General features: G+C 42.2%; 1 protein-coding gene across 2 annotated transcripts in view; it reads right to left on the reverse strand.

Moving 5' to 3' along the window:
* The window catches only part of LOC115213835 (DNA-(apurinic or apyrimidinic site) endonuclease 2), a 23,159-nt gene extending 948 nt beyond the window's left edge, over positions 1 to 22,211 (reverse strand). The window contains exons 1-6 of one of the 2 annotated variants that reach the window (XM_029782739.2): positions 22,058 to 22,211; positions 14,757 to 14,840; positions 14,465 to 14,651; positions 6,118 to 6,264; positions 1,929 to 1,998; positions 1 to 769 (exon numbers count right to left, since the gene is read on the reverse strand). The exon at positions 1 to 769 is cut by the window's left edge and continues 948 nt beyond it. In XM_029782739.2, the coding sequence (XP_029638599.1) occupies positions 1 to 769; positions 1,929 to 1,998; positions 6,118 to 6,264; positions 14,465 to 14,651; positions 14,757 to 14,840; positions 22,058 to 22,172 (1,372 nt within the window). In that variant the 5' untranslated portion in view covers positions 22,173 to 22,211. Of the gene's footprint in view, positions 770 to 1,928; positions 1,999 to 6,117; positions 6,265 to 14,464; positions 14,652 to 14,756; positions 14,866 to 22,057 lie in introns of both variants that reach the window. The other variant, XM_036503728.1, reaches the window with a different exon arrangement.
* Positions 22,212 to 22,713: the final 502 nt, after the last annotated feature.

A 22,713-nucleotide genomic window follows, 5' to 3' on the forward strand; every position in this document is an offset into this window, starting at 1 on the left:
AAGGTGCTGTTGTAATTTCCTGAGATTCGGAGGAATCATTAACATCCGAGTCATCTGATGATGGTTTTTTACTGTCTGAAGAAGAATTCCGTCCTAACTGACCAGGACATGACGCTGGTTTCTTGTTGAAAAACCCCATTAAGTTTATTTGTTTTGGTTTATTTTCAAAGCAAGATTTGCCCTTTTTCTTCTGTGACCCTAAACTTTCAGACGATTGCCGCTTCAATGAATGAGGAGAATGTTTCCGCTTATCTTTCCCTTCTGTGCTTGCTGAATGCTGAACGATATTGTTGTTGGCAGACATGTCTGTGGAGGGTTTACCATAAGATTTAGTGAAAAACATGGATAGTTTCTGTTGTTTACCAGCAAATTCCGGCATGAATTTGGCACAATAACTAGGGGCCTTCAGAGCAGTAACAACTGAAAAATCAAAACTGGCTTTTACCGGACAATGGTCAGAACCATCCACATTGGCCATAATACAACAACTGATCAGAGCAGAATTCAGGCGTTCATTGCAAAGAATATAATCAAGACGTCTACCAAAGTTTGTCTGTCGGGCACCTGTTAGAGTACACCAGTTTGTGTAGGCCTCCTGCTGGTCAGGGTGGAGATAGCGAAACGTGTCGACAAAATATCCTCCTGTGACAGTGGCAGGTTGGGTATTTTTATCATGCAGGTTACTTTTGTCAGAGAGTTCATCAGTTTGCTGTTTATGACACAACATTTGATTCAGCCAACAACGACTTGGTATTGAATGGGATCCACCCTGGAAAAGGAGAAAAACATCATGAAAGAACTGATAAGAACACAACTCGCAAAAAAGGGAAAAGAATGGACAAAATTCAGGAAAGGATTGGACAAAATTCTTGATGGCATTTAGTCCTTTAGTCTTTTTTAGTCCTTTACTTGTTTCAGTCATTTGACTGTGGCCATGCTGGAGCACCGCCTTTAGTCGAACAAATCAACCCCATGACTTATTCTTTGTAAGCCTAGTACTTATTTTATCGGTCTCTTTTGCCGAACCGCTAAGTTACAGGGGATGTAAACACACCAGCATCGGTTGTCAAGCAATGTTGGGGGAGACAAACACAGACACACAAACATATACACACATACACACAGATACATACATATATATGACGGGCTTCTTTCAGTTTCTGTCTACCAAATCCACTCACAAGGCTTTGGTCGGCCTGAGGCTATAGTAGAAGACACTTGCCCAAGGTACCACGCAGTAGGGCTGAACCCGGAACCATGTGGTTGGTAAGCAAGCTACTTACCACACACTTATTTCAGGCATCAGACTGTCGCAGCACCTTCACAAATTTTTCTTGAATGAATCAACCACACAACAATACTTTGAGCCTGGCACTTACTCTATCAGTCTCTTTTGCCAAACCACTAAGTTACAGGGACATAAACACACCAACACTGGCTGTCAAGCAGTAGTGGGGGGGGGACAAACACAGACACAAACACATAGATTATATCATCATCATCATCATCATCATCGTTTAGCGTCCGTTTTATATATATATATATACACACACACACACACACACATATATATATATATATATACACATATATACACACACACACATATATATATATATATATATATATATATATAAATGCAAATACTTAGAAAATGGAGAAAACCACAGATTAACACATCGGTTGGGCCACATTTGTAGCTTATTTCTTAATAAAAAGTATCACATAACAAAATAGGTGACGCAACATATCTTACAGCCGTTACTGATCGGATGGGCAAAATGCAAGCTTCTTCACACAATGACATGTGAAGTAGAAATTGCTCACCCATATTGTGTTCTACTAAAATATATAAAACACACACAAAGCTATCGTCTAATTATCTTCATTAAAGTTCAAAACGCAATCAAGCATAACGAAGCACTGACCTCTGAATCTGGTTCACAATGGTCCATGTTCTGATGTGTTGTATTAAGGTCTCCCAGAATGATCACATGACTGCAATGAGAAATGAGGACAACATTGGTTTCAAATATTGGCACAAGGCCAGCAGTTTGAGGGGAGGGGCTAAGTCGACCAGTGAACTCGACGGGTAATTCTTTTATCAAGCCCATAAAGGATGAAAGGCAAAACCAGCCCCAGCACTATTTGAACTCAGAACGTAAAGACAGACAAAATCCAGCTAAGAATTTTGCCAGTGTGCTAACGATTTGGCCATTAGCAGCCTTAGAAATAGGGACAATAATGATGATGATGATTGCCTTTGCACAGCTTCTAACGCTGGAGATGTACGACGGTGTCAGCTGTTCACTACCAGTGAACTAAGCTAACACCTCTTATTTTTCAAGCGGTTCCAAGCAGTGCCGTTTTCTGCAAGTACTCCACACTTATTGCAGCCCCTATGTGTTCCATGTACTTCTCAAGATTTTTACTCACTGTTCCCCCAGCTCGGACAATTATTGGTACTACTACCACCTTTTTCATCAACCACAACTGCTTAACTTTCCAACCTAACCTGTCGTACCTATCGACTTTTCTTTCTTCCTAATCGCATACCCTGTTGTCAGCTGGGTATGCTATATCTATGATCCAGCATAATTTGCTTTCTTTCTCAATTAACACCATGTCTGGCTTCCTATTCTATGATTATTATTATTATTATTATTATTATTATTATTATTATTATTATTATTATTATTAAGGTGGTGAGCTAGCAGAATCGTTGAAATGCTTAGTGGTATTTCACCTGTCACCACATTCTGAGTTCAAATTCCGCCAAAGTTGACTTTGCCTTCATTCCTTTCAGGGTTGATAAATTAAGTACCAGTGAAACACTGGGGTTCAATGTAATTGACTCATCCCTACTTCCCCCAAGCTGCCCTTGAGGCAAAAATTTGAAATTATTATTATTATTATTAATAATAATATTTGATAAGAAACTGAGAGGAGGGATGGGAGGGGCAGTGACTGTGACAGCTGCTGGCTACGCTCCCAGGTTTCTGACAATGACAGGAATTAATGTTCTAGTTGAATAGATAAAGGTGAGTGTTTGGAGAGACTAAGCTGAGGGGTGGTGGGGGCCACAGTTCTGGGAAGGACTCACAGGCTGAGGTTGTTAAGTGTGGTGTTGGAACGGTGAAGTACAGTAAGAGTAATGAGTATCTGGTGGGAGATGTGGGCCAGGATGGAGAGGATGTTCACAGAAGCAGGCCTGAGCGGAGACAGTTGGTTCAGAGATAAAATAATGGGGATGGGGAAGGGGAGAAATTGGTAACAGAAATGAGTCTGGGTGGAGAGGGTGCATCACTTGCTGGTTGAGAAGAGTGTGCCTGGAAGGAAAGGGTATGTAACTTGTTTGGTTCAGAGGAGCAGAGACCAGTGTAGTAGTGGTAAGAGAAGCAGAGAGAGGAGACAATGGCCAAAGTGTGTCAGTCAAATGGCTTTAATAAATGATTTGGAAGTGGAAGAATTTGGGGAAATGAATTCTGGTAATTTCTTTATGCATCCTGAAGAGATTAAAATGATAATCGACAATGCCTTAAAACAGTGAGTCTTAATCAAGGTCCATCTGACCCCTTAGGATTCCATATAAGATTTTTTGGTTCAAATTTATTTTCAAGGCATGGCTGTGTGGTAAGAAGCTTACTTCCCAACCACATGGTTCCAGGTTCAGTCCCACTGCATGGCACCTTGGGTAAGTGTCTTCTACTATAACCTTGGGTCCACCAAAGCTTTGTGAGTGGATTTGATAGATGGAAACTGAAAGAAGCTCATCATATATATATATGTGTCTGTACATGTATATGTGTGTCTATGTTTGTCCCACCCCACTATCACTTGACAATAGATGTTGGTATGCTTATGTCCCCATAACTTAGCAGTTCAGCAAAAGAGACTGATAGAATAAGTACTAGGTTTACAAAGAATAAGTCCTGGGGTCGATTTGTTCAACTAAAGGCGGTGCTCCAGCATGGCCACAGTCAAATGCCTGAAACAAGTAAAAGAGTAATAAACTGGTTTCACTTCTAAAATACACAAAGTATTTTAATAATTTTTTAAACAATCCCTAATGATATTTAATTCTAAAAAATATAAGGGCTCTGAGGGTCCACCTGAGTAAAACAAGAACCGAAGGGATCTACAGGAAAAAATGGTTGGGAACCACTGATTTAGAAGAAATACAGACAATGGTGAAAGGATTTCCAACATACAACCTACACAGTCACACATCATCATCATCATTTAACATCCATTGTCCATGCTTGCATGGGTTGGACGGTTTGACTGGGCTGGCATACTGGAAGGCTGGCTGCACCAGGCCCCAGTCTGATTTGGCATGGTTTTCTACAGCTGGATGCCCTTCCTAATGCCAAACACTTTACAGAGTGTAATGGGTGCTATTACATGCCACCGGCATGGGTGCCATTTGGGTTTACGTGCCAATTTGTGTGACACTGGTATCTGCCATGACTGCAATTTTGCTCAGCTTGATGGGTCTTCTTTTCAAGCACAACATCCGTGAACCAAAAAGAACCAAAATGATGCCATTCACTTTGGTAGCAGGACTAGCAGAACTAATCCTTGTAGCATTTAAGGCTGGTGAGCTGGCAGAAATGTTAGCACGCTGGGCAAAACGCTTAGTGGCATTTCATGTGTCTTTACATTCTGAGTTCAAGTTCCGCCGAGGTCGACTTCGCCTTTCATCCTTTCGTGGTCAATAAATTAAGTACCAGTTGCATACTGGGGTAGATCTAATCAACTAGCCCCCTCCCTAAAAATTTCAGGCCTTGTACCTAGAGTAGAAAAGAATATATCTTTTATATACACACATGTGTGTGTATGTGTGTGTGTGTGTGTAATATATCTACCCCGCATCTTGTATATTTGGCATTAATACTGCTGTATATATTATTTCGATGTTATCGTATATATTAAACAAATACTGACTTATTTACTGTATCAAAGCTGCAATAGCAATACTGCCGTATATATTTTGTTAATACTGTTTTGTGTGTTATGTATCAATATTGTCATTATCAATAAGGCAGCGAGCTGGCAGAAACGTTAACATGTCGGACGAAATGCTTAGCGGTATTTTGTCTGTCACTACGTTCGGGGTTCAAATTTCGCCAAGGTCGACTTTGCCTTTCATCCTTTCAGGATCAATAAATTAAGTACTAGTGGCATACTGGAGTCGATCTAATCGACTGGCCTCCTTCCCCAAAATGTTCGGGCCTTATGTCTAGAGTAGAAAAGAATACTTTTAGCATTTAGATTATCCTGTCAAATGTAATTCTTATTTATTCACATTGTTTTGGAATAATTATGCATTTTTTAACGTAGTTACTCATCGGCAATTATTCTTTTCTACTCTAGGCACAAGGCCTGAAATTTTGGGGGAGGGGCCCAGTAGATTAGATCGACCTCAGTACGCAACTGGTACTTAATTTATTGACCCTGAAAAGATGAAAGGCAAAGTCAACCTCAGTGGAATTTGAACTCAGAACATAAAGACAGACAGAATACTGCTAAGCATTCTGCCCAGTGCGCTAACCACTCTGCCAGCTCGTCACCAATTATTGTAGTATTGTCACTATTTATGACGATACTTTTTTACACTATAACCATGTGGTAACAAAATATACAAAACAAAGCAGGGTAACAACAATGTAACAATCCGATGAATTACCCATGAACTCTACACAACCCAACAAATGATTTTCCAACAAACAACCAAATGACACCTACTCTGTCTGTCTGTCTGTCACTGTCTCTCCCTCTCACTCAGACCGCTACTATTTACAGTCATTCAGTCAAGTCTATTCTTGCAGTGGGAGGGGGGATGTTGTGACTCTCACCACAATATATTGTCTTGAAGCTTTGAGATTTCAATGAAGGGGTTGTATATTTTTAGAATGACATTGTAGGGTAGGTGTAAGAGTTCAGATCTGGCTGGTTTGATATGCTAAAGAGTCAAATGCAAAAGGGTGGATTTTATTTCAACCCCAGAATCATAAAGGAGAAAAGAACTTCACTGTAGCAAGGTATGAAGTCAGGAAATTGAGGGACAAAAGGAAAAGGAAAAACGGGGAGCCAAAAGATGGAAAGGAACTCTACCTGCCACTTTCAATTAATGCCTCAGCTCGGGTTTGTAAAAGAGCAAAGAACCTCAGTTTGAAGTCATGGCGTTCTTCATTTTCAGAATCATATCTTGGACAGTAGACATTAATGACAGCCATTTGACTGCAGCTGCCATCAGGATTCCTACAAGACAAAACAGGAGACAGCATTGAATGACATACAACAACAACAACAACAACAGCAACGAGATTACAGAACCTCATTCCGTTTTAGTAGTTACGTTGGAAATTCTTCAAAATGAAACAAAAGAAAAAAGAAAAACAGAAGTCATTATCAGGTGTCCACTGCAGTGGACAGTAGCCAAGATGAAATATCATTGTAGGTAATAACTGTTAATGTAGATGAGATATAAAACAGCAAGGTGACAGGACTGGTAGCCTGCCGGGTGAAATGCTTAGAAGCTTTTCACCTGTCTTTACGTTCTGAGTTCAAATTCCACCACGGTTGAGTTTGCCTTTCATCCTTTCAGGGTTGATAAAATAAGTACCAGCTGAGTACTGGGGTCAATACAATTGATTTACTTCCTACCCCAAAATTGCTGGCCTTGAGTCAAAATTAGAAACCATTATTATTATTATCACTATTATTATTATTATTATTATTATTATTATTATTATTATTAATATTATTGAGTGAGAGAGCAGTTCATGCTATCAAAGTGACACTGGAGTACAAATGTACAAAGCCCAATATACCCACTTATCTGATAAGCGTACACCAGGCACATGCATCACAACCATATGTGCACGACATGGTGATCTCATATCAAGATAAAGAGTGCATGACCTTGCAGGTCAGGCCCAATTAGAATTTTCTTCAGGTTGAGTAGCCCATCCTGCTCAAAAGGACCCTGAATAAGGATTATTTAAAAATGATGAACGAAACATTCATGTTTCCAGAGGTGAATTATCCAAACCGCAAAGAATTCTTCTCAACACATGGCTATGATGCTCCCCCACTACTTCTGCTCATGATCAGAGATGCATATACATTCATCATCATCATCATCATCATCATTTAACGTCCGCTTTCCATGCTAGCATGGGTTGGACGGTTCAACTGGGGTCTGGGGAGCCCGAAAGCTGCACCAGTCCAGTCAGATCTGGCAGTGTTTCTACAGCTGGATGCCCTTCCTAACGCCAACCACTCCGAGAGTGTAGTGGGTGATTTTATGTGCCACCGACACAGGTGCCAGACGAGGCTGGCAAACGGCCACGCTCGGATGGTGTTTTTATGTGCCACCGACACAGGTGCCAGACGAGGCTGGCAGACGGCCACGCTCGGATGGTGTTTTTATGTGCCACCGACACAGGTGCCAGACGAGGCTGGCAGACGGCCACGCTCAGATGGTGTTTTTATGTGCCACCGACACAGGTGCCAGACGAGGCTGGCAGACGGCCACGCTCGGATGGTGTTTTTATGTGCCACCGACACAGGTGCCAGATGAGGCTGGCAAACGGCCACGATCGGATGGTGCTTGTTACGTGCCCACAGCACGGAGGCCAGTCGATGCGGTACTGGCTACGGAAACGTTCGGATGGTTTTCTTATGTGCCACGTGCCACCGGCACTGGTACCACAAAGATACAAATTCCATTGATGTTCATCTATTTTGATTTGTTTTGATTTGATTTTCACTTACCTCAACAGGTCTTCACAAGTGTCACAAGAAGGAAGGTATGCACAGGTGGACTGACTATGTCCCAGGTAGGGGCCATGGGTTATGGCCTGACTAGTCTTGCCGGGTCTTCGGATGGTGTTTTTATGTGCCACCGACACAGGTGCTAGATGAGGCTGGCGAACGGCCACGATCGGATGGTGTTTGTCATGTGCCCACCGCACTGACTACGGCACTGATGGATTTCTTGTGTGCCACAGGCACTGGTACCACAAGATACAAATTCCATTGATGTTCAACTATTTTGTCTATTTTGATTTGATTTGATTTTCACTTGCCTCAACCGGTCTTCACAAGTGTCACAAGAAGGAAGGTATGCACAGGTGGACTGACTAGTCTTGCCGGGTCTTCGGAAGGTGTTTTTATGTGCCACCGACACAGGTGCCAGATGAGGCTGGCGAACGGCCATGATCGGATGGTGTTTGTTACGTGCCCACAGCACGGAGGCCGGTCGATGCGGAACTGGCTACGGCCACGTTCGGATGGTTCTCTTGTGTGCCACGTGCCACCGGCACTGGTACCACAAAGATACAGATTCCATTGATGTTCATCTATTTTGATTTGTTTTGATTTGATTTGATTGATTTTCACTTGCCTCAACAGGTCTTCACAAGTGTCACAAGAAGGAAGGTATGCACAGGTGGACTGACTACGTCCCAGGTAGGGGCCATGGGTTATGGCCTGACTAGTCTTGCCGGGTCTTCGGATGGTGTTTTTATGTGCCACCGACACAGGTGCTAGATGAGGCTGGCGAACGGCCACGATCGGATGGTGTTTGTCATGTGCCCACAGCACGGAGGCCAGTCGATGCGGTACTGGCTACGGCCACTTTCGGATCGTTTTCTCTTGTGTGCCACCGGCACTGGTACCACAAAGATACAAATTCCATTGATGTTCATCTATTTTGATTTGTTTTGATTTGATTTTGATTTTGATTTTGATTTTGATTTTCACTTGCCTCAACAGGCCTTCACAAGTATCACAAGGAGGAAGGTATGCACAGGTGGACTGACTACGTCCCAGGTAGTGGCCATGGTTTATGGCCTGACTAGTCTTGCCGGGTCTTCGGAAGGTGTTTTTATGTGCCACCGACACAGGTGCTAGATGAGGCTGGCGAACGGCCACGACCGGATGGTGTTTGTTATGTGCCCACAGCACGATGGCCAGTGATGCGGTACTGACTACGGCCATGTTCGGATGGATTCTTGTGTGCCACCGGCACTGGTACCACAAGCGGTACTGACTACTTTTTATGTGCCACCGACACAGGTGCTAGATGAGGCTGGCGAATGGCCACGACCGGATGGTGTTTGTTATGTGCCCACAGCACGATGGCGAGTGATGCGGTACTGACTACGGCCACGTTCGGATGGATTCTTGTGTGCCACCGGCACTGTACCACAAGCGGTACTGACTACGGCCACGTTCGGATGGATTCTTGTGTGCCACCGGCACTGGTACCACAAGCGGTACTGACTACGGCCACGTTCGGATGGATTCTTGTGTGCCACCAGCACTGGTACCACAAGGATACAAATTCCATTGATGTTCATCTATTTTGATTTGTTTTGATTTGATTTGATTTTCACTTGCCTCAGCAGGTCTTCACAAGTGTCACAAGAAGGAAGGTATGTACAGGTGGACTGACTACATCCCAGGTAGGGCCCACGGGTTATGACCTGACTAGTCTTGCCGGGTCTTCGGATGGTGTTTTTATGTGCCACCATGTTCCCACAGCACGGAGGCCAGTCGATGCGGTACTGGCTACGGCCACGTTCGGATGGTTTTCTTGTGTGCCACAGGCACTGGTACCACAAAGATACAAATTCCATTGATGTTCATCTATTTTGATTGATTTTCACTTGCCTCAGCAGGTCTTCACAAGTGTCACAAGAAGGAAGGTATGCACAGGTGGATCGACTACGTCCCAGGTAGGGGCCACGGGATATGGCCTGACTAGTCCTGCCGGGTCCTCTCATGCACAGCACACTTCCATAGGACTCGGTCTTCAGTCATTTCCTTGGTGAGACCTAAAGTTCGAAGGTCGTGCTTCACCACCTCGTCCCAGGTTTTCCTGGGTCTACCTCTTCCACAGGTTCCCTCAACTGCTAGGGTGTAGCACTTTTGCACACAACTATCTTCAGCCATTCTCGTCACATGACCATACCAGCGCAGCCGTCTCTCTTGCACACCACAACTGACACTTCTTAGGTTCAACTTTTCTCTCAAAGTACTTACACTCTGACGATTATGAACACTGACATTACACATCCATCGGAGCATACTGGCTTCATTTCTTGCAAGCTTACGCATATCCTCAGCTGTCACGGCCCATGTTTCACTACCATGTAGCATGGCTGTACGTACACACGCATCATATAGTCTGCCTTTTACTCTTAGCGAGAGGCCTTTTGTCACCAGCAGGGGTAAGAGCTCTCTAAACTTTGCCCAGGCTATTCTTACTCTAGCAGTTACACTTTCAGCACACCCACCCCCGCTACTGACTTGGTCTCCTAGGTAGCGGAAGCTATCAACTACTTCTAGTTTGTCTCCCTGGAACGTGGTAGAAGTTGGTCTCTGCACATTTCCAGTGTTTATTTCTCCTGAGCATCTGCCACAGACAAAAACTATTTTCTTAGTTAGCCTTCCTTTGACATTGCTGCACCTCTTATGTGTCCATAGCTTACACTTGGTGCACCTTATAGAGTTTCTACCTACACCTTTTTTACAGATCGAGCAGGGCCATCTACCTGAAGTCGTTTGTGGTTGGTCCACCTTCCTACTTATTAGGACTTTGGTTTTGGCTAGGTTGATTCTAAGGCCCTTCGATTCTAATCCTTGTTTCCACACCTGAAACTTCTCCTCCAGTTCTGATAGTGACTCAGCAATTAGAGCAAGGTCATCAGCATATAGGAGCTCCCAGGGGCATCCTGTCTTAAATTCTTCCGTTATTGCCTGGAGGACTATGATAAATAGGAGGGGGCTGAGGACTGAACCTTGGTGGACCCCAACCTCTACCCGGAATTCTTCACTGTACTCGTTGCCAACCCTCACCTTACTAGCTGCGTCTCTGTACATGGCTCGCACAGCTCTCACTAACCATTCATCTATCCCTAGTTTCCTCATTGACCACCAGATAAGGGATCGGGGGACCCTGTCAAAGGCTTTCTCTAAGTCAACAAAAGCCAGGTACAAGGGCTTACCTTTGGCTAGGTATTTCTCCTGCAGCTGTCTTACCAGGAATATAGCATCAGTAGTACTTTTCCCTGGCACGAACCCAAACTGCATATCATCTAAGCTAACTCTCTCTCTAATTAACTGGGCTATAACCCTCTCCGTAACCTTCATTACCTGATCCAACAGCTTGATGCCCCTGTAGTTATTTGTATCTAGGGCATCGCCTTTACCTTTGTAGCAGTTGACTATTATGCTGCTACACCAGTCATTGGGTATGACTCCTTCGTGTATCACCTGGTTAACTATACGGGTGACTATGCTATAGCCGACACTACCAGATATTTTGAGCATCTCTGCAGTAATTCCTGATGGGCCTGGGGCTTTCCCTGTCTTCATGCTTCTAATTGCCTTAGCTACCACGGAACTATCAACTCGGATAGCTGGTCCCTCTGTTGGGTCAACATTCGGCAGACTCTCTTTATCCCATTCATTTTCCTCATTCAGCAACCTTTCATAGTGGCGTCTCCAAGCTTCTCTCTTTGCATCCTCATTTAGCGCAAGTGAACCATCCTCCATGCGAACACATTTCTCTCCTACCACATCTCGATTCTCTCTCACACACTGTCTTGCAACACGAAATACCTCAAGTCTTTCATCCTCACGGCGCAGGACATTGGCAAATTTTCTTTTATCTGCTTCCCCTCTGGCTAGATAGACCTGTCTCCTAGCTTCCCTTCTGGCAGTCTGATACACTTCCCTGCTACCACCATTCTTCCAGGCCTTCCAAGCCTGTTTCTTTTGTCTAATAGCCCTATCAACAATATTGTTCCACCACCATGTTATTTTGGGTCTTAAGGGGACTTTGCACCAGCCACAGATCTGGTCAGCGGCTTTCAGCAGGTTGTCCCTCAGAAACGTCCAGTTGTCTTCTACCCCATGTGTAGCTATACCCCCTTCCACTTCGTCAAAGGCTTCAAGTAACATATCTCTAAATCTCTGTCCATTCGCAGGGTCTTTAAGCTTCCAGACCCTTCTTCTCCATGTTGGTCGTCTTCTAGTCGCCCTCTTAGTCCTGATCCTAAAGTCACTAACTACCAGTCTATGTTGTGGGGTGCATTCTTCGCCTGGGAAGGTTTTGGCATTTATAAGCAGCCATCTTTCCCTTTTTCTGGCGAGGATGTAGTCGATTTGGCTAGTATGCCGGCCCGATCGGTAGGTGACCAGGTGGCTTGTTGGTTTCCTGAAGTTAGTGTTGCATTATTTATATTATTTACATTATTTACATTTGATGGATATTTGTCCTCATCTTTTTCATTGTTAACACAATGTTTCAGCTGATATACTCTCCAGCCTTCATCAGGTGTCTTGGGGAAATTTCGAACCTGGGTTCTCATTCCTAAGGTATTTTTCGATGTTATTATTATTATTCAGGTCACAGCCTGGAATCGAACTCGGAATCTTGGGGTTAGTAGCCCGTGCTCTTAACCACTACGCCATATGCCTGAATATCATCAAAAAATACTTTAGGAATGAAAACCCAAGTTTGAAATTTCCCCAAGACACCTGATGAAGGTTGGAGGGTATATCAGCCGAGACGTTGTGTTAACAACAAACAAGATGAGGACAAATATCCGTCAAATGTAAATAATATAAATAATGTACATAATTCCTCATCTCTTAAATATAGAACTGTAGAGATGCACATATCATCAGCCACTAAGGGACATGGTCAACTGGTTAAGGTCAAACAACTGACCAGCAAATCTGTAGTATTGAGCAGAATATTTGCTGGAGCCCATCTTTTTACACCAAGACAAAACATAGAAAGCTGGCAGGATCATTAGGATGCTGTACAAAATGTTTAGCAGCAGCATTTCGGCCATTTTTACATTCTGAGTTCAAATTCAGCCAAGGTCGACTTGCATTTCATCCATTCAGGGTCAATAAAATAAGTTCCATTTGGACACTGGGGGAAGGGGGGGGGGTCAACACAATCAGCTTACCCCATCCCCCACACACTCCCCCATTGAAATTGCTAGCCTTGTGCCAAAATTTGAATCCAACAGAGATGAGATATAATTCTACATATGGTACAGTTAGCAACATCGAGGCAATAGTGCTTTACTGTGTGGATTGTAATATAGATGATCCATGTGACTTATAGTTGTATATATTGTGTGGTTAAGTAAGGTAAATAAGAAAATCTGCTTCAATGAATTTCTTCTGACCCATGCAAGCACGGAAAAACAGACATAACATCATTGATGTTATTTAAACACAAAGAATTACATAGACATTTAAACATAGATAAATATATTTAAATATAAAGAACTGAATATAATATAGTTAAATTACATATATATATATCACCATGATCACCGTGACCGACCAGGCTATCGGATCTCGCTACACATCGCTGGTCACAATGCACTTTGCATTGTTTTAGCCTTCAAATGACGCCACCCCACTGGCTAAGCGAGCAGGCCAACAGAAGAAAGAGTGAGAGAAAGTTAGGGCAAAAGAGTACAGCAGGGATCGCCACCACCCCCTGCCAGAGCCTTGTGGAGCTTTAGGTGCTTTCGCTCAATAAACATTCACAACGCCCAGTCTGGGAATCGAAACCGCGATCCTACAACCGTGAGTCCGCTGCCCTAACCACTGGGCCATTGCGCCTCCACATATATGTATATATATATATATATATAGTTAAATATAAATAAACAATTGCAGTGCAGAAGGTGCTTATAAGTCATTTAAAACACACAAAAACCGTTAGATTACCTCAACATTTAAATTTAATTTGCCATGCAGCACAGAATTTTATCAGTGATCAGGTCGTGGTCTCAAAGTGACGAAAATATTTTGGCAAATTAAATTTAAATATTGAAATGAATCTAATGGTTTTTGTATGTTTTTAAATGCTTATAAACACCTTCCACACTGCAATTGTTTTCATTCCAGCACACGATCTCAGATCAGGTCACTTGCTATGCAAGTACATCTCCGTAAATATAAATAATTAAGCACGTATTTTAATCGATAATTTAAATACAGTGGTACCTCACAGTACAAGTTTAATTCATTCCATGACCAAGATCGTTTTATTTATTCATCTTACAAATAAATTTTCCCCATTGAAATTAACTAAAATATAATTAATCCATTCCAGACCCCCAAAACACTCAAAAATATTTTTTTATGGGTTTTAAAACAGAAAAGGTGTAGTTACAAATAAAATGACTATTATAAAAAAAAAGAGAATGCAAAAGAAATATGTAAACTGGTTTAATTACTGATTCACCTTAAAGATGGGAAGATTTGTGTGCTCATACTGCGGATTTCTGTTCGTACTTCAAGACAAAAATTCGCACAAGTCTCGGCTCGTACAGCAAATTACTCATACAATGGTACACTCGTACTGAGAGGTTCTACTGTATATTTAAATGTAAAATGTTGAGTAAATATCTACCTAATCTCGTGTTGGGTTATCACAGTTCGGCCTTCAGCATCAAGGGCATCAAGCTCATCTTTTGAAAATTCACTGTGATCACCATAGCAACCAACAACATCGTCAGCCTCTTTCTTGTTAAGGGTCCCTGATAAACCTTCTTCAGCTTTAACTGGGAGACAGTAGTCTTTACAGTAGGTCACAACACCTAAAGGGCCAACAAAAAAAGACAACAACAAGTCAAGGGTTTTCATTAATTACAGCTTAATTACAAAAGTGTGACATCTCGTCAGGAGGTGGAACTGTTACTTACCAGAGTAACCACTTCTTTTACGAGAGAAACTGAAAAATGCATTGTAGCCGTCCACTATTGCTGTCATCTCATCTAGCATATCACCTGGGAGGAAGAAAAAAAGGGAAAACTATTTCACAGATAACGGCAAAGATACAAGAAGATACGAATAAACATCATCATCATCACCGTTTAACATCTGTTTTCCATGCTAGCATGGGTTGGACGGTTCAACTGGGGTTTGGGAACCAGGAGGCTGTACCAGGCTCCAGTCTGATCTGGTAGTGTTTCTACAGCTGGATGCCCTTCCTAACGCCAACCACTTTGTGAGTGTAGTGGATGCTTTTTACATGCCACCAGCACAGGTGCCAGGGGAGGCTGGCAACGGCCACGATTAGTTGGTAGTTTTTACATGCCACTGACACAAAAGCCAGTCAAGGCAGCACTGGCATCGGCCACATATGGATGGTGCTTTTTACGTGCCAACAGCATAGGTGCCAGGGTAGGCCGGCAACAGCCACGATCGGTTGGTGGTTTTTACGTGCCACCGACACGGAAGCCAGTCAAGGCGGTGCTGGCATCGGCCACATATGGATGGTGCTTTTTACGTGCCACGTAATAGAAATCTAGAGATCAGAAAGTTATTTGATAGAATCAGTAGAGCACAAAACAAACTGACTTGTGTTGGATTTACAGTTTGAGTTCAAATGCTGCTGCATCCAACTTCATCCATTCATCACGCCAGGGTCAATAAAATAAAGTACCTGTTAAATACTGAGGGCTTAATCATCATCATCATCATTTAACGTCCGCTTTCCATGCTAGCATAGGTGGACGGTTTGACTGAGGACTGGCGAACCAGATGGCTGCACCAGGCTCCAATCTGATCTGGCAGAGTTTCTACAGCTGGATGCCCTTCCTAACGCCAACCACTCTGAGAGTGTAGTGGGTGTTTTTATGTGCCACCGGCATGGGGGCCAGTCAGGTGGTACTGGCAACGACCTCGCTCGAATCTTTTTACACATGCCACCAGCACAGGTGCCAGTAAGGCGATGCTGGTAGCGATCCCACTCGAATGGTGCCTCTTACATGCCACCGGCACAGAAGCCAGTTAGCCGCTTTGGCAACGATCATGCTCGGATGGTGCTCTTAGCACCCTACTAGCACGGGGCACAAGTGCCAGCAAGGTGAAGCTGGTATTGATCACACTTGAATGGTGCCTTTTATGCGCTACTGGCACGGAAGCTGGTTAGTCGCTCTATCAACGATCACGCTCGTATGGTGCTCATGCCCGTCATCAAATTTCACTTTGATTTTGATTGATATTCATTTGATTTTGATTAATATTCATCGAAATGGCTTGTAAGGGCTGTACAAGTCAGGTACAAAGATGCAGCAAATAAAAGAGAGTCAATGATTTCAGGGTCCAACAGGGTTCACAGTCTTGCAGAATCCCACAGTGGAATCTATGGAAACTCCTGTAGACTGAGGATGTGATTCTCTTGGATGAATCTATGGCGGAATTACAGAGGAAATACCAGTGGGGCTGGTGCCACAAGATAGTACCAAATGCATGCTGTAAAAGTGGTTGGAGTTAAGAATGGTCCCCAGCTTTAGAAACCATGTCAAAGCAGACACTGGAGAACAATGCATTTCTTGGATCCATCAGATCCTGTCAAACCATCTGGATTATTTTTGCACAGAAGATGGCCATTAGATGATGATGATGGTGATGGTGATGATGACGATGGTGACAATGATGATGACGATGATGATGATGACAATGATGGTGGTGGTGGTGGTGGTGACTATGATGATGATGGTGATGATGATGATGACAGTGATGATGATGATGATGATGGTGATGATGATGATGATGATCTATTCCACCAAATTTGAGGTCTTGTGTTTATGTTAGCAGATAACATCTATAATCTTGTTAAGGTGACAAGCTGGCAGAAGCGTTAATACGGGCAAAATGCTTAGCTGTGTTTTGTTTGTCTTCATGTTTTGTGTTCAAATTCAGCCAAGGTTGACTTTGCCTTTCATCCTTTCAGGACCAACAAAATAAGTACCAGTCAAACACTGGGTCAACTTACCCACTCCCTACAAAAACTGCTGGCCTTGCACCAAAATTCGAAACCAATATTTAGAATTTCACTATAAACACTATCACATGACCAGATAAATGTAGAATTTATTTGCTCGGAAAATATTAATTTATCTCACTAATTAGGATCAATATTAATTTATCATACACAAATTATTAATTTATTGCACACTAATTATATTAATTAAGTACACACATGCATACTAATCATAATGAATATTACTTTATCACACACTCACTTATAATAAATCATGCCATACAACCTAATTATGATAATTATCCATTAAGAATTGTTTCCCTATTATCTATTTTAACCCTTTTGTTACCATATTTCTATGAAGATGCTTTGTGTTTCTTTCAATTACTTTAAATATAACAAAGAATTTAGTAAAATAACTTAGTTATCATTCAGCTAGTGTTAGGAACATAAATTGTGGCTAAGGTTTAGTGGAAGATTTTAATTCAAAACATTTGAAAACAAGACATTTGTACTACAGAGCCAGAGACAGTTTCAGCCGGGTTGGTAACGAAAGAGTTAATTACACCCACTCTATTTACAATAAATATTAGTTTCAAATTTTAGCACAAGGCCAGCAATTTCAGGTGAGGGGTTAAGTCAATTACAACTGGTCCTTGTTTTATCAACTGACTCCGAATGGATGAAAGGCAAAGAGGACCTCAGCAGAAATTGAGATGGGCACACAAAGACAGGTGACATGCCGCTAAGCATTTTCTGCCAACCTGCTAACGATTCCTTCAGCTCACATCACCTTGATTATGATAAATAGGAAATTACTTCACACACTCTAACTGTGATTGACTAATGACATACAGAAGTTGAAGTTGAATGATCAGCTATACTGTCCTCAATAAGCAGATGAAAATGGTAGGACTCTACTAATTAGATACAGTTAATTAACCAATTAAAAGAGAACTTGGCTAAACTCTCTCTCTCATTCTGTGATCCAGCAAGAGTGTATTTCTCTCTTTCATAACACACAATTTCATTCAAACCTTCAACAAGTCTTTCTACCAAAGGTTCATCCTCTTCATCATTGTTTTACAATCCACTCTTCCTTGTTGCCATTATTAAGGCAGATTCTTTCTCTACAGCCAGATGCTTTTCCTGTCACTCATCCTCACCTGCTTCCAAGGAAAGTAATCTTTCTTCATAGCCTAACATGATCTCACAGAATATTAGAAATCACAATGCCAAGAAAAGGACACACACACACATTCATATATATATATATTATATATATATATATATATATATAATCAAATCAAATCAAACAAATCAAAATAGATGAACATAAATGGAATTTGTATCTTTGTGGTACCAGTGCCGGTGGCACACAAGAAAATCATCCGAACGTGGCCGTAGCCAGTACCGCATAGACTGGCCTCCGTGCTTTGGGGACGTAACAAACACCATCCGATCGTGGCCGTCCGCCAGCCTCATCTGGCACCTGTGTCGGTGGCACATAAAAACACCATCCGAGCGTGGCCGTCTGCCAGCCTCGTCTGGCACCTGTGTCGGTGGCACATAAAAACACCATCCGAGCGTGGCCGTTCGCCAGCCTCGTCTGGCACCTGTGTCGGTGGCACATAAAATCACCCACTACACTCTCGGAGTGGTTGGCGTTAGGAAGGGCATCCAGCTGTAGAAACACTGCCAGATCTGACTGGCCTGGTGCAGCCTTCGGGCTCCCCAGACCCCAGTTGAACCGTCCAACCCATGCTAGCATGGAAAACGGACGCTAAATGATGATGATGATGATATATACACACACACACATACACTGCTTCTGTCTAACAAATCCATTCACAAGGCTTTGGTGAGCTTGGAGCCACAGAAGATACCTGCCCAAGGCACCATGCAGTGGAACTGAACTTGAAACCATGTGGTTAGGGAGCAAACTTCTCAACCACACAATCATGCTTGCACTATCATCATCATCATCACCATTGTTTTAATGTTCCCAACAAGCTTCTTGTCAGTTTTTATCAAACCAAATTCAGTCACAGGGCTTTGTTCAGCTTGGAGCCATGATAGAGGGCACTTCTCCAACGTTTCACAGAGCGACTGAACCTGAGATCACATGGTTGGGAAGCAAGCTCCTTATCCCCATCAGTGGAATGTGTAAGAGAAACTTAATGTTAGTTGGTCAAATTTCAAAAACAGAGAGCCAATGTCCCTGTAAGAGGCACATCTCAGAGCACAGTGAGACACAAAGACCACCCTGATCATGTCCCAGCATCCCAAAATGTTTCTAGTTGTCTTGACCTACCTTGCCACTGATCCAGGAAGTTGGGGGACAAGACAGTGTGCCTGCTTGTCTTGCACAGCCCCTCTTCACTATAATTCCAGAGCAAGTTAGGACCCTAGCTCCTTAGAACTACAGACGGTAGACCTTCCATGTCTGAGCTGGAATATCATATATGTCAGACAAGGAAATATCCTCAGTTCTATAGGTTCCTTGTACATGAGGGCATATGGATTGTGTAGTCGAGACAGGGGCCTAAGCAACTACCGTAAATCTTCAAGTATAGTTCGCCCTTGAGTATAATACGCAGGGGATTTTTAGGGGGGTGTACCTCTAAAAAACCTAAACCTTGTGTATAATACGCACTCCTTCTCTAACTTGAGTCGTGCGTAATTAAGCCAGCAGCACCTAGTCGAACAAACACTTCCGTGCATGCGTAATACAATTTTTGGTGATGTTCTTAACTGTTATATGGGAATGTAAATATGTTTGCAAATTGTTTTTGTTACATGTTATTCCGTGTTCTGAATACTTTTATTTTAATAAATGTTGCTTACTGCAAGTTATGGATGATTCTTTTATGACTTCATTGCTTTCAGGCTTAGCTTAATTTATTTTTGTGCCGGCATCACAAAATGCGCCTGAATGAACATTGCCGGACAGCAAATAGAGACTCAGACATTGCTTAGAAAATATTTTTCATTTTTAACCTCGTATATAATACGCACTAGGGATTTTGATCTTTAAATTTTGAGGAAAAAAATGCAGATTATACTCGAGGATTTACAGTACATATTACATTTGTGATGCTCTTTAAGAAGACCCATTGGTATCTGAGAGGTGGAATTTTGATCATTTTTGAGAACAAACGATGTACAAGAAAAGGAGAACAGAAAGTAAATAACAAACAAGAATGCAAGACTATGGAAACCATTTCAGTATTCACAAACCATTACACTTCCAATGGAATTTGAAAAAATACACTTCCTATAACTTCTTCATAATCAAAAAAAAATCACAATCTGGCACATAAAAATCACAATCTGAACATGGTCGATGCCAGCACCACCTTGACTGGCGTTTGTGCCGGTGGTACATAAAAAGCACCAACTGATCGTGGACGTTGCCAGCCTCCTCTGGCCCCCGTGTCGGTGGCACATAAAAAGCACCTACTACACTCACGGAGTGGTTGGTGTTAGGAAGGGCATCCAGCTGTAGAAACACTGCCAGATCAGACTGGAGCCTGATGCAGCCTTCTGGCTTCCCAGACCCCGGTCGAACCGTCCAACCCATGCTAGCATGGAAAACGGACATTAAACGATGATGATGATGATGATGTTATAAACACAGATTCATCTGAAAAGGGAAGTTGTCCCCTAATGAGTAACTTCAACAGTGATTAGCATATTCACACTCAAATAGGTTGGAAGGTATTTAGAATATGTCATCGTAGAAAAGAAAAGGAAATTGTCAAAATACTGAGTACGGTGGTTGGTGTTGGCCATTTCACATTATTATTGGCGAGCTGGCAGAATCGTTAGCAGGCTACGCAAAATGTTTTGCAGCATTTTGTCCATCTTTACATTCTGGGTTCAAATTCCGCCAAGGTTGACTGTGCCTTTCATCCTTTTGGGGTCGATAAATTAAGTACCAGTCAAGTCCTGGATCAATGTGATCGACTATCTCCCTCCCCACAAATTCCAGGCCTTGTGTCTAAAGTAGAAAGGATTATTATTATTATTATTATTGAGTGAGAGAGCAGTGCATGCCTTCAAAGTGACACTGAGGTTAAATATACGAAGCCCAATGTACCCATCTTGACTACCCATCTCATAAGGGTGCATCAGGCACATGCATCACAACCATAATGTGCGCGACATGGTGATCTCATATCAAGATAAACAGTACATGACCTTGCAGATGGGGCCCAGTTAGAATTTTCTTCTGGTCAAGTAACCCATCCCACTCAAAAGGTCCCTGCATAAGGGTTGGTTAAGGATGGTGAACGAACCACCCATGTTTCCAAAGGTGAATTATCCAAACCTCTAAGAATTCCTTCCAACACATGGCTATGATGCTCCCCCACTACTTCTGCTCATGATCAGAGTTGCACATATCGTCAGCCACTAAGGGACATGCTCAACTGGTTAAGGTCAAACCTTAACAATAATAATAATAATAGTTTATTATTATTATTATTATTAAGCATATTGAGTCTAGCACTGTATTTTTCCTAGCACTCTTCTTTTCATTTTAGTAGGTCGAACGTCCACATACAGCCTCCCTCATTGAGACACTATGGAAATGGTAAACAACACACGTGCCATTTCAAGGAAGAAAGCCAACTCTACAGAAATATTCTGAAACAACTAGCAAATCTTTTACTAGTAACGATGATTAACAAGTCTAGTGCACACTCTGGTAAAGTGAGTCTAAAAGTGGCCATCTACGGTTATAAATAAACGATTCTTTTAAAACAGGAAAAATTTAAATTAGAATGAACCGTTTCGGATGTATCACGGTTTCTTATTTCGTCAAATCCGAACATACAAAAAAAGAAAATTGTCAACATTCTTAGAAAAAATGACGACAGTTTCCAGCTTTGGGGATTTAAGGAATAAGAGTCAACATAAATTTAATATTTTTTTGTATTCGTAAGTGAAAGGTAAAATACCAATTCGTGGTGGAAGTTAATTAAACAAAAATAATTGAGAGATTTCTTCATAATACATCCCAAGTAGAGTCCAACGGTTGTTGTTATTCATTTACTTGTAACCCCAACATCAACATACATATACATACACACACATTATTTATATATATATATATATATATATAGATACATGTATATGCATGTGTGTATACTGGTGTCACCTCTTACGGTAGACGAGTGTTTTGCAATTTGCAATTAGATGAACTAAAACGATATGATATTCCAAACTCACGGGTGATTTTAGTTTCCTGAAAGCAAATGATATCTGCCTGTAAAGATTCCAGTAATTGGTGAATTGGTATTTTGCTCGCTCGGATCCCATTAACATTCCACGTTAATAACTTCATGTTTCCGCGGTAAAGCAAAGGCACCTGAAACAAGTTACCTCCCTTGACTGAGAGCTCTTAAGCAAGGGAAATAAATCAGTAAAAATATATTAGAGTTACCCCACTTGAATCTCTGCTTGAAGCCAGGCCAAGGATTCCCCTCAATGACCAGCTTGACCATTTAGTCTTTTTATCTGATGCAGAACATTGAACTAACGGGGCTTAGGCAACCACCTGTAAATAACAGTTGTAATTTCAATACACAGGACACTTTACAGAACTTACACAATGCAGCAATTTCTTTTCTGGTGCCAAAGTTTATCAACGATGGACAACACTTTCTTTAAAACGGTCAAAGGCGGCGAGCTGGCAGAAACGTTAGCACGCCGGGCGAAATGCGTAGCCGTATTTCGTCTGCCGTTACGTTCTGAGTTCAAATTCCGCCGAGGTCGACTTTGCCTTTCATCCTTTCGGGGTCGATTAGATAAGTACCAGTTATGCACTGGGGTCAATGTAATCGACTTAATCTGTTTGTCTGTCCTTGTTTGTCCCCTCTATGTTT

This window comes from Octopus sinensis, linkage group LG1 (assembly GCF_006345805.1).
Source record: "Octopus sinensis linkage group LG1, ASM634580v1, whole genome shotgun sequence".
NCBI lineage: Eukaryota > Metazoa > Mollusca > Cephalopoda > Octopoda > Octopodidae > Octopus > Octopus sinensis.